This window comes from Penicillium atrosanguineum (genome assembly GCF_028827265.1).
Source record: "Penicillium atrosanguineum strain IBT 20685 chromosome Unknown utg000005l_segment0_segment0, whole genome shotgun sequence".
In the NCBI taxonomy this organism is placed as follows: domain Eukaryota; kingdom Fungi; phylum Ascomycota; class Eurotiomycetes; order Eurotiales; family Aspergillaceae; genus Penicillium; species Penicillium atrosanguineum.
The window spans coordinates 2225788-2237655 of record NW_026623137.1 but is presented as its reverse complement, the minus strand read 5'-3'; the positions used below and the strand labels follow the sequence as shown (position 1 = coordinate 2237655).

Genomic DNA, 11868 nt, shown 5'->3' with positions numbered 1-11868 from the left:
ATAGGAAGGTGTTTTCATGACAAATATTCCTACATCTCCCCGGGCTCTATCATTATACAAGCATAATATCAAAGTCTGCTTCATTAGCAATCTCCTGCCACTGTACATCCCGGCCTTTGGCGTAATCACGTCGTTCCCAAAGTGCTCTAACAATCTCACAGAGCATGACCACATTCTGAATTCCATTCTGGCTCTTCCGATCGAACCAGGCGAGCATGCGACTCTGTAACTCTGGTCGCTGGCACTCGGCTGCAACGACGAAGCTAGCCCAGTTGTAGGCACAACCTCCTTGATTATTCTTAAGTGTGTCCACTGCTTCTAATTCTTGAACTGCCTTCTCGACGAGTTCTTGAACTTCGCATAATGGTACGCGGCGGAGTGTTCGGCGGAAGTAAATAATTGTCGCATAATAGAAAGTATTGAGCGCATGCTGAATGATGGTGGAGCCGGGGTCATCGGGAGAGGAGAGGCATGGGAAGTTGAGATATAACTGTAGTTCTAGTCGATCCAATTCCTCTGTGGAGAGATCTGACTCGGAATCAAGTATGGTAGTCAGTTGTGCCAGGAACTGGACAAGTTGTGTTGTGACGCCATGTGATCGCTCAAGGTAATGGCAAGGCCCATTAAGTAGTGAGATAAGTTGCGTCGACATGGGTAAACTGCAAAGCGACGAAAGGGATAGATAGCTTTGCAGAAGCCGTGAATTTGTGGGACTTCTCATCCACCCACAGGCTATCTCATTCTCAAGAAGGCCGAGACCACCGGCGACATGCGCCCTCCACCTGCTTCTCCGTCCGGACATCGCCTCTGCTGTGATACACGACAGGACAGCAGCTAGCGTGGGCTCATCAAACCGCTTAGCGCGGCCCAAATTACCACGCAAATGACGCAAGGCCAGCTGGTCATGGTGCATGGCTAGAGATTGATACCGAAAGTCACGGCGGAGATGGTAGAGGCTAAAGGCCGATGAGGCACAAATGGCGTGAAAGATGGAAAGGTGAATATTCGATTCCCCTGCTGCAGCATCCAGCCCTTTTAATGCCAATGGCATGAACACTGTCCTGCAGGGGTTATCAGGGGAGTCCAGAAGCAGCATTTTCCCACTTAGGAAGACAACCCAGTGGTGGACCAATTCTGTCTCTGGCCGTGGCAGCTGCACCGGATTGATTGTCGTTAGAAAAGAGATGTCTGCCAAAGATGACCCGGCTTCGAGAAATTTCTGATGACTTTCGGGCGTAGCCGAGCCTCTGCTACGAGCAGGAAGCTGACTGATGGAAGAGACCGCAGAACTGCGAGGACCATCAGCCTGAGCGATAGGCTCGGACGGCACCGGGGACGGCCGTTTGTCTTGATTTGAGATTGAGGGTGATGGGTTCTCCGTAACCTGTTTGCTCTCCTGTAGCAATTGCGAGTGATCGTCGACATTGACATGATTTGAGCCAACCGTGAGGTGGTTCATCATGGACTCAGCGCCAGATGCGGAGAATACCGAAAATGGCCCCCGGTGCTGGGCAGATCCGTCGGAGCAGCCATCCAATTCTGCCAAGAGAGCCGTCACGGAGGCAGAAGATAGGCCATTTGTGGATTGTGGAGTCGAAGACAGTATCTGACGCCGCTGCGAGCGACTTCCAGGAGTCTGCGACCATCCCAGCCGTAAGCCATAGCCCTGACACTGCCAGCCGCTGCGTTGGCAACGACGGCAGTGAGGGCGCTCGTCGTCGCACTTGACTCTGCGATTTCGACAGGTCCAGCAGCCAGTGAATGTCTTTGTGCGCAATTTGGGGACCTTCACGTTACCGGATTGAGAGTCCTTCGGCATCCCCACGTTTTCATTGATGGTAGTAAATGTCGGGGCGATGGACGGAGCGGCCAGATTTGAATTTGTCCCCGCACGCCGGCAGTCGCCGGGCCCATATCTACGAGGCCTGACGCTGGAGTGGACTTCCACTTTTCAGGTCTAGTCAATCGAGAAATTAATAATTTCACTCCCTCATGTTTTTTGCAAATCCCCTTCCACGATTTAGGAAGGGTTTGATTGCCTGTGTAGCTCAAGTTAACAGCAATGAAGACCGTTTCATCCACTTTCATTGTTCAATATTTGTATGTGTTGCACCATTGTCTAAAGGACTCTCCTTTATTATCCTGTCATGGCGTGTTTCGTGCTGTTTTGCAATTTTGTCGCTACGTCGGATACGAACGATTGCAACCTAATGAAAGCTATCGCCGATTTATTGTCCCACAGCAAAACGTCCAGCCGTGCAATTATCTAAATAACGACCATATTCCAGCACTTTGGATGTCCCTCTCACCAAGTTTTCGATGACGAGACCAGTGCATTGGGCAAGGCCGGCAATTTTTACCTCAATCTCAAACCCATATGACGAAGCATTATTCGAATGCCGCCCCTTTCCCATGGAATTACGGAGAGACAGAACCTATATCCAGTCCGCCTCTACTGACACAGGTCGAGGAGTACCGGGAAATGAACCCTCTTGCTATAGAAGGTCTCTTTCCGCTCTTGGGCGATTCCTATTCTCATTTCGCACATGGGAATGGGCTGTAAAGTATTTCTTCAGTTTTATAACACATATGTCTTGTATACCTAGGTTGCTTCTCCCAGGATAGTGTGCTTTCTTTGAAAATTATTGGTTCCGGTTCCTTTAGAAGATTTCGAGGTTATAGAATTGTCGGTGGGATAGGGTCTGCATGGTAGAGAGAAGAGTGAATTATATGACTTGAGAGAACTTGGATATTCAATTTCTTATACAATTTTATATGACTAAGTCAAAAGCCCGATTGAGTAGCTAAAGAACTAGAAGTTTTGAAAGTTACTATAATAACAAAACAACTCGTTATTTCCTGGTATTTGCTTCTAGGACAATTAGTAGGTAACAGTGCGATTTCTATCAGAGTATATAAATAGCAGAGTTGAGATGAAATTGAAAAGCCAACAAGTCTGAGTACTGGGGTAAGAGATTATATTGCAAAGGCTGCAACTGAGGGTCGCTTAGTGCGCCGCTTCGGGCGGCGGGGTGACTAACACACTATGCTTCGTGAGCCGATGGCTCCCCGAGGCGGTAGTATGATGGTCACCTTGATCACGGTTGCCTGCCTTCGTCTCCTGCTATAGATTACTCCGGGGGATCCACTTTGCAGAAACACCTTGTAATTTCAACGATAACACAATCTACCATTTCCTTTTGCAAGTTCTCATGGCAAGCATGATAGAACTCGTCGAGTCTAGCGAACCATTGAAACAGATGAAGCACTTGAGGGAAAGCAACTGCCCGACGGCATGAAAGCTTGGACCAAAGTGTAACAAGTAAAGTGGACGGACAGCAAGACGCTATTCATAGTCAAATGCCAAGCCTGGTCTCCACAGCCATCAGCCACTTTCATGCTTGATTTCCACAGCCTGGCGCCCAGTGGGCCGGGTAAATATTGACCGGCTTGAACCCACATTAGTATAGAAGGGGGCCTTTGGACAGGGGTCTCTTCTGAACGTCCCTGGCTGCCTGCCTGCAAGATACCTCAATATGGCCCAAGCCATCGCCCAGTGGCAGAAAATCAGCTTCCCTCGGTCAAGTTTTGACAAGAGCCTGTATTGGCAATTGCTTGGGTGTCCCTCATATTGATAGATCCTTTGTGATGAACACCAGAAAGAGATCAAGCACGGCTGTGAACCTATGACATCCCGATTCTCCAGTGCTATAGATTTACCCACGCCAGTACCATTCCGCCAATGACCCTGCTCCAATGGACCCGATCAGTGAATCTTTGAGACTCAACGCAGAACATTATGGCTCCATGAATAGTAGTTAATGACATGTCAGGATTATTTTTCCTTATGACGCGTCACTCATGTCTCCGGATATAGACACAGCGGGTAAGCTAATACTAAAGTCGCAGCACTAATATGGTGAAAGTAGCAAGCTGTATAATAGTCTTTCGGGTAAGAGTGCCCTGAGGCGTCAGCATTCAGCCACGAGATCAAAATAGCCTGAGACATGCCGAAATCCAGTGGGACCATCTAGATTCTTCCAGTAGGGGCTTCTTTAGCGGTTGATCTCTCGCCCTCAGCCCCATGAGGCTGGTAATATACCCATTCAAGTGGAATTTGTCAAGGAAGATGAGATAGCAGCCTTCCGCTTCCAAGATTTCTAGGAAGCATAAGAAGTGCCATGGATCTTACCCGGAGACCCAAGCAACCTCCTTCAGCTTCATTACATTCCACTCGTTCCATTTAGCATCCCGAATCCGACCATCAGCACCAGACATCATGTCGACCACCACTACCTCAACCACCAGCTCAGCCTCCGCCACTTCAAGCTGCCACGCGAAGCTATACGATATTCCAGTCAGCGATGCCGCCTGCGCGATGCCAATGAAGGGTAATTACTCCTCGATCATGAGTAGCTGCTGCTCTTCGGCTTCCGTGGTCCAGTATGACGACTGCGACTACTACTGCCTCGCTGAAGGCCAATCTGTCGGTACCCTGGCCGAATGCCTCATCAAAGCCTCCGAGCCCGGAGAGGTCTGGTGTAACACCAATGCCAATTCCACTGCGACTGCGACGGCCACCGCTACCGGCACCGGTGTCGTTACTTTGAGTGCTACCGCAACTGGTACTGACTCGACCGGTACCGCTACCTCCAAAGAAGCTGCCGCTACTTCGACTTCGGCTGGAATTGTTGCTCCTCGCCCACTGTCCAAGTCAGCCATCGGTATGGTTGGGCTTTTGCTGGTTGGATCTGCCGCTGGACTTTTCATCTAAGCTGGACTCATAGCGCTGGGGTGTGAATTTGCATCAGTATGTGGTTGTGTATATTGGTTGACCGGTATCCATCATGTAGGAGATCTGTAGAGATCGTCTACATCTCTGGGTGGCTGGATTGCAGTTTCGCTTTTCATTCGTTCTGTTTCTTCTCTTCTTCACGGCATAGGATCCAACCTCCTTGCCAAGCTCTTTGTTGTTCAACTCAGGATCAATGCACATGCAAGTTTTTCTGAAAAGTATCGAGCACTGAAAGTATGCGTAATGTTTTCTCTATTGGGAAGTTCTCGCAGCATTAAGGTTACATGACATGACACTAAGGGAGCATCCAAGTCAACAAGCCTCGCATATGCAAGAGACTTTTCTATGTACAAGGACAGAAGCAATAAAAAGTACAAAACCAGTTGCACACCCCGTTCCCAACCCACGCAGAAATGCGAATCATGGATGCTTGGAGCGCCAGAGTGAAGAGATCTCAGGGGAAAAGAGTTATAAAAAAAAGCCGTTGTAATACATCGCAGGTTGAAAGACAAAAGTTCGGAGGCGGGCTACCGCATGTTGTCGAGGGTAAGAGGGTATGGATGGTTCGAGTCGCCGAAAAAGAGGGATGTAGCTAGACATGCCAGCTATTTTAGAAGACGGCCTTTCGCGTCACCTGTAGTATGTTAGCAAGATGGGAATTAGAAATTCACACGCGGGAAGATTCGGACGTACGGCCCAAGCACCAGCAATCGAGGCCACAATGCCTCCAGAAATCATCATCGGCTTCAGACCGCGCGTGCTCTTGAAGAGCATTCCACTCAAAGCACCAGCAGCAACACTGTTGGCGGAGTCGTGCTTTCCGCGTGCGTAACCAATTGCCGAGTTGAACCCGTTATAAACCATCGCGACGACACCGGCGGAGTTGCCGAGGAACGGACCGCGGCGGGTAACCGAGTTAAGAACACCGTTCAAGCGAATCTTCGGTGGCGCGGTAGATGGTGTCTTGTTCAATCCTTCTGCGAGACCCCACGCGCCTCCGATGGTCAACGCAGCCAGATATGTGGTGCCGGCACCGTAGCAAAGGTCGTCGGACCAGCCGCGAGAAGGCAGGACGGAGCGGGAGCCCGGGAGTTCATCAAGGGTGGAGTCTTCGAGGGTAAGATAGTCGAGAGTGTCCTGGTTGAGACCGGCCAGGGGGTGCAGCTGGGTAGGGTCGATGGAGACTTCGGAAAGGAAAGAAGTAGCATCTTGCGCGTTGGAAGCGTCGTAGGCAGAGGGCACTTGGCCATCCTTACGGCCACCGAGAGAGTCCCAGATTGCCATGATGAAGGGAGGATGGGGAAAGATAAGGTGATTAATTTACAAGACGAAGTGAAGAAGATGGCTGATGTCCCTTGAATTACAGCTCCACCGACTGGCACCAGCAAAAACTTCGGTCCCGTGACTGACGCGGAAAAGTGGTTTACCCGACGCTAGTCCCGATCTGGAATCCCACTTCGAATTGTCGCCTCAGGCAGCGCGGGGAGCTCTGTCCGAATTTGATATCTCGTCCTATTTGACGAGTACTTTGTTTTGCGGAAGCAAGAGCATGTGGAATTGCATTGGCTATGCATAGTGAGACTTCCCACGGTGCCCAGGACGCACCTTCCGCCACTATGGAGGAAATTACGCAAACTGTACAATTCTTGTCCGAAAAGACCTTGCAAGATATCGCCAAGGGCCCCTTGGTCAAATTTACCGTGTCAAGCGATGACAGCGAGTGAGTGTATCTGAAGAAATTGACAAGAATGATTGAGTGTGCTAATACTGTACGAACAGAAAGGTGAACCGGGTATGGCAGTCACTGATTCAGACTGCATCGAGCCCATCTCTGTCTAATCAGCATACGTCCGCAGCTTACCACGCTGTTGCAGCTTTCATTGATGCTGCTGCTACTTCCAAACACGGCTGTACCAAGCAATTGGCCCTAGACTCCAGTACTTGGCTGGCTATATTCGATATTTACTTGAGTCGATACGAAGATGCCAAGCCGAAGCCCTTGAAGCAGCTACTTGGGTCGCTCACCACTATTTTGGTTAAACATTACCGAGGTGACCAGAGAACCACTGTTCAACAGACTGTTGCAGAGGCAATTCTGCCCAGTGTTGTGCTTGGTGAACCCCGTTCCCGGCTGAAGGGCTCCCTTGTCTGCTTAGAGATTTTCCTCCGCAAGGAAGCTATTTTGCCGTCCGAGTTGATCTCCTTGTTGCAGTCTTGGCTTTCAGAGAACCGTGAAAAATGGGTATCGGTATTCGAAAAAGACCATGACGCCCTATACTCCGGCTTCTCCGAGCCTTTCACAGTTACAGCTGGAGTCCCGTCCGAGGAACTAGCCACAAAGATCTTTATCCTTGGTCTATTAACCCAAACTAACAATCGCCAAATGTCTGGGACAAGTGGTGGTGTGTTGGCTGCTTTTTTGCAAAAGTTGAAGGGTAAATCGTCCAACCAGCAGGTATCCCACTTCTGGGTGAGCCCCGTTCGACACATGCTTCTGCAAAACACGGATAACTTGGAGTCACTATCGGCGCAAATTCTTCATCCTTTGTTCACAGCTGATCCGCATGGTTTCATGTCTTTCGTCGAAGCTCTTCCATTGCGCAATCTGCTTGCAGGTGATATGGCAGATGCCGCGCAGTCAGAGTATATGCTTCTATTTGCATCCTTACAGATGGGCAAGAAAGCCAATCTCGTGCACGAAGATTGTAAGTTATGTTCTATTCTCTTTATGACCCGTCTCTGACATACGCAGATGATTCCTCAAAGCAAACCGATGTTAAGCAGGGCCATCGGAAACTCGTGTTGAACAGCCAAGTTATTGGCAAGTTCTTGCTTCACCGCGAGCCCAATATCAGAATCGCTGCCTTGTCTTTGTTGGTGACAACCTTCTCCACTGTCAAGCCCTTCACAACAACTGCAACTTCCTCCATTCTGCGAGCACTCCCATCTATGCATGCTGACTCTGATTCCTATACCCGAGGCGAGATTATGAGCTTGACCCGCAAGTTCATTATCCGTCTAAAGAGTGGTGTTTTGAAAGAGGGTATCTCGGGCGTAAATGTGCCAGCAACTGGCAAGGAGCCGTCGGGCTGGTTCCGAAGTGATGATGAGACCAAGGCATTCTTGAAGACATACATTCAGTTCCTTCAGAGGGATCTTGTGGTGACTGCATCATATCCACGCCATGCAAGCGCACTGAGGGCCCTAAATCTCCTGTTGCAGTCTGGTCTCGATTCACGGACCAATATCCCTCCTCTCAAGTCTGAGGTCGAGACTCGTTGGAAGCTGCACATGGATGTCTTTGAGCCCCGTTTGCTCCGATTACTTGTGGATCTCCTGCTAGACCCCTTCGAAGAAGTTCGACAGACGTCCCTCTCTATTCTGAATCTCTTCCCTCGGCAAATCTTGCTGAGTGGGCTCATTGATACAGCTGAGCAACAGCCCACAATCGGAACACGGTTGACCGATGCCTTGGCTCGTGCAGAAAGTATCGCTAGCAAGACAAGTCGTGCGGACAATGCGGACACTGTTGCTCGTCTGTATCACATTCTGTTCTGTGCTGCCACCAACTCTTCCGATGCTGGCTTACATTGGTGGGCAACGAAGCAATCTGTGATAAACAACATTTTGACAAAGTTAGAAGAACGACTTTTGTCTTCCGGTGGTCTCTTTAACTCTACTATGCGGGAGGCTCCTCTTCATGGCTATATGTCTGGACTCAGGTATGTTTTTTACCCGACAAACTGCGAGTCTGGGCGCCATCATTGACAACTAAACCAGATACATTGTTCTTATGCCAAATTTCTATTCTTTGCTCTCATCGGATTCTGATTTCTCTGGGTGGAAATCTGTCCATGATCGGATAGTCACTATTTGCGACAAGGTCTGGCAGGAAGTCAAGCCCGTGCTTTGCATTGACTCTCCTGAGGGTCACACTGATGAACCGACTGAAGATCTCTCAGTAGGACCAAAGGACATTCTTTCCTACTCCTGGAGAGCTCTGCGCGAATCGAGGTATGCTTTGTCCTTTTGATCGAAATGAGCTTATCGCTAACCGAACCAGTATGCTGCTTCACGCTACGCAATTTAATACCACATACGGTCCAGGTGACGGAAATGGACTTCAACTTGCCGATTTTGATAAGGTCGGAAAGACTAGTTTCACACAACTGGCTGAGCTACGTCATCGAGGAGCCTTCTCCACTGTCTCGCAAACGTTCGCTACATGCTGCCAGCGATGTAGCGACTCAAAGGACGTTTCCATCCAAGAATTGCCAAGGCTTTGGTACGGGGAAGCCAAAGCAACTATTTTTGAGTCGGCCGCGAAGCTTACCCGAAGATCCGCCGGTTTGCCTGCGCTGGTCACAGGCATTCTAGTTGCCAGTCCCGGGTCGGCATTCTTCAAGCAGGCCTTGGATGAGCTTCACGAGATTTCACGATTGCCTGTGGAGTACGACAAAAATCAGCAGTATCGGGAGCTCCCTCAAGTTCACGCGATGAACTGCTTGAAGGAAATTTTCACGAACACAAAACTGGGTCCCTTCACGGAGAGCTTCATCATGCCTGCACTGAAGTTGTCTGCTGAGCGTCTGGGGTCACCTATGTAAGTCATCCCCATTGGTGGATGATGATATTCACTAACAACTGAATAGTTGGGCACTCCGAAATTCCGGATTGATGCTCTTCCGAGCTCTATTAATCCGAATGTGCCGGCTAATCCCCGGTGTCGGAGCTGGCTTTGGTGGCATCTCTGGATCAGAGCCAGGGTCTAAGATTTCTTTCCCCAAATATCCAGGTCTCCTTGAACTCTTGTCAAAACTTCTTGCATCGACAGAGGGAACAATCACAGAAGGCACCGGCATCATTACGGAGCGGATTTTCCCAGCTCTAGAGTTAATTGGAGAGAAGATTCCCACTTTCCCCGACAACTATGACACTTTGCTTTGCGACCTTGTCCGAGAGCATTTGAAGAGCCCTGTTTGGGGAATCCGCGAACACGCCGCCCGTGTCTATGCCTCTTTGTTAAATCGTACAAACATCCTTGAGGATGTGCGCAGTCTTGTTGATCAGCTTCAGGGCAACGCCACCGAGAACTTGATTCACGGGACATCGCTTTGTGTCCGATATGCTTTGCGTCGATTTGCGGCTACAACAGACGTTTTCTGGAAATGTATGTAGTCCGGTATTCTCTTTTTTGATCCCAGTATTCTAACGAACACAGCACATGCGAATGACCTTCTCGCTACTGTTCGCCATGTTCTGGCGACTGTGTTCCCGGTTGCCAAGTCTCCCTTCACCGCAACTGCCCTCGTCGAGATTTTGAATGACACTCTCGAGCGGAGCTTCGAAGCCTGTACTGAAGGTATGATATGATCTTGCTCAGGGACGGGTCTTATGCTAATTTGGGACAGACCGAATCGCTCCGTCTATTAATGAGATCTGTGCGGAACAGGACATAAACGGCATTGTGAGCTACGTGTTCAATGGCTCGAAGGTCGGATGGAATCTTGAAAGCAAGACTCGGGCATCTTCTCTCCTGAGGAGAGCACTCTCATGGTGCACAGTACTGAAGATGCTTGCTCTAAAGCAGTGGAGTAAAATTCCAGCATTCCACCAAGGTATTTCGGTCTTTGATGCTGATGCTGCGACGTGGATCCTGGAACAATTGGAGCAGAAACTCGACAAGGTCGAAAGTCTCAGGAGGCCTCTGGTCGACTTGTATTCCTTCATCATTTTGAACGATGCTCCGTCTTCGGCAAAGACAGCCGCCGTTTCCAACCTGGCTTCAATCTTGGAAGAGCTGCTGTCCTGTCCGGAAGATACCATTTCAGAGCTTGAATTGCTTTGTGATGATCTGACGGAGGGCTTCCGGCCCGAAGCAGATATTGAGTCGTGGAACAGACAGGCCACAGACAGCGCACTTCGTCTTCAGGGCTGCCTTCTTGCAATTAGAGGCTCCTCAACTGAAGGACACCCTCTTTCGTCAGTGAAAGAGGACATGTATAACTGGACTGTGAAGCTACGCTCTTCCCTCAGTGAGGAAATTGAGTTTACGACCCGCTTCGCGGCTGTACAATCTCTCCACAGCTTTTCACGATCTTTGCGTCCAGCTGGAGGCTCTCCACGGGCTGAATCCTCGTTACTGGACATTTACTTGATTTTGTATGACATGCTCAATGATGACGACGAAGAACTGAGGGATATTGCTGCATCGACTGCTTCGTGGGTACTTTCATACTCGTCAATTTCACCGAATGCCGCCGTTGCTCTTGGCCCTCTGAACGCGAGTGCCCTTTTGGCCAACTTTATCCTTGACCAATATTCGGACTCAGTGCAACTTACTCGACGAGTTATCCACTACCTGACCGGCCAAGAGCCTCGCATCAGTGGCTCCGATGACCAGACCCATCTTATCGCTGTATCAGATCTTCTTGCTGAGTACTGTCAGGACCGCACTGCTCTCTTCGTTGAAGAGAAGCAGAATTTGTTCATTGATGAAGTCCGCGAGCTAGATGTTTGGTCTCCTGCCCTTAAAAAGCTGAAGAGGAACGCGTTTCCTGAAACTCTGGTAAGCCAGATCTCCAGCTGGGTCTCGGAGGGATTGGATCATCTATCAGTACATATCGCTCAAGAATCCGGACAAGATGGACTCCTCGGTTGGATCTCAAGGCCCGAGACGTTCACACTTGGTGTCCGTCTAATAAGTATTTCCTCCGCATTCGCATCTCCGAGCTTTGAGGCTCCGGAGTTGATGGATGTTGAGCAACAACAACTGAGGAAGCAACTCCAGTCTTTACTGAGCGTTGGTAACAGCGCCGCGGTTCATGACGATTGGCTGGTCAGGATTCAATCTGGTCTCTGTTAGGGGAAAAGCTGGCATCAAAAGGAATAAGGTATAGACAAAACATCCATAGACAATTGCAATGAATATTTTTGAAGATCAGTCTCCTGAAGGTTGTGCTTCACTTGTGGACGGGACTATCACACGTTTACTCCAATCAATCAATTCTCCTTTCCGCTCTGGCTATTCGCCTTACGCTGTATTCAATTCTCCCCTTGATCGCCTTTGCTAT

The 11868-nt window shown here is 49.5% G+C and overlaps 4 protein-coding genes across 4 annotated transcripts; 2 read left to right on the top strand and 2 right to left on the bottom strand.

The window, feature by feature from the left end:
• Positions 1-52: 52 nt before the first annotated feature.
• Positions 53-1819, bottom strand: N7443_007084 (Zn(II)2Cys6 transcription factor; the record flags this gene model as incomplete). The annotated part of the gene is made up of 1 exon (XM_056887140.1): positions 53-1819. The coding sequence occupies one exon, from the start codon at positions 1817-1819 to the stop codon at positions 53-55; it is 1767 nt and encodes a 588-aa protein (XP_056740789.1).
• A 2460-nt stretch (positions 1820-4279) lies between these two features.
• N7443_007083 (uncharacterized protein) lies at positions 4280-4774 on the top strand (the record flags this gene model as incomplete). The annotated part of the gene is made up of 1 exon (XM_056887139.1): positions 4280-4774. The coding sequence occupies one exon, from the start codon at positions 4280-4282 to the stop codon at positions 4772-4774; it is 495 nt and encodes a 164-aa protein (XP_056740788.1).
• Positions 4775-5405: 631 nt separating this feature from the next.
• N7443_007082 (protein transporter TIM23) lies at positions 5406-6079 on the bottom strand (the record flags this gene model as incomplete). Its single annotated transcript, XM_056887138.1, has 2 exons — positions 5406-5429; positions 5489-6079. The coding sequence occupies 2 exons, from the start codon at positions 6077-6079 to the stop codon at positions 5406-5408; spliced, it is 615 nt and encodes a 204-aa protein (XP_056740787.1).
• Positions 6080-6363: 284 nt separating this feature from the next.
• Positions 6364-11660, top strand: N7443_007081 (uncharacterized protein; the record flags this gene model as incomplete). Its single annotated transcript, XM_056887137.1, has 8 exons — positions 6364-6515; positions 6575-7500; positions 7548-8517; positions 8576-8809; positions 8859-9398; positions 9448-9965; positions 10017-10157; positions 10207-11660. The coding sequence occupies 8 exons, from the start codon at positions 6364-6366 to the stop codon at positions 11658-11660; spliced, it is 4935 nt and encodes a 1644-aa protein (XP_056740786.1).
• Positions 11661-11868: the final 208 nt, after the last annotated feature.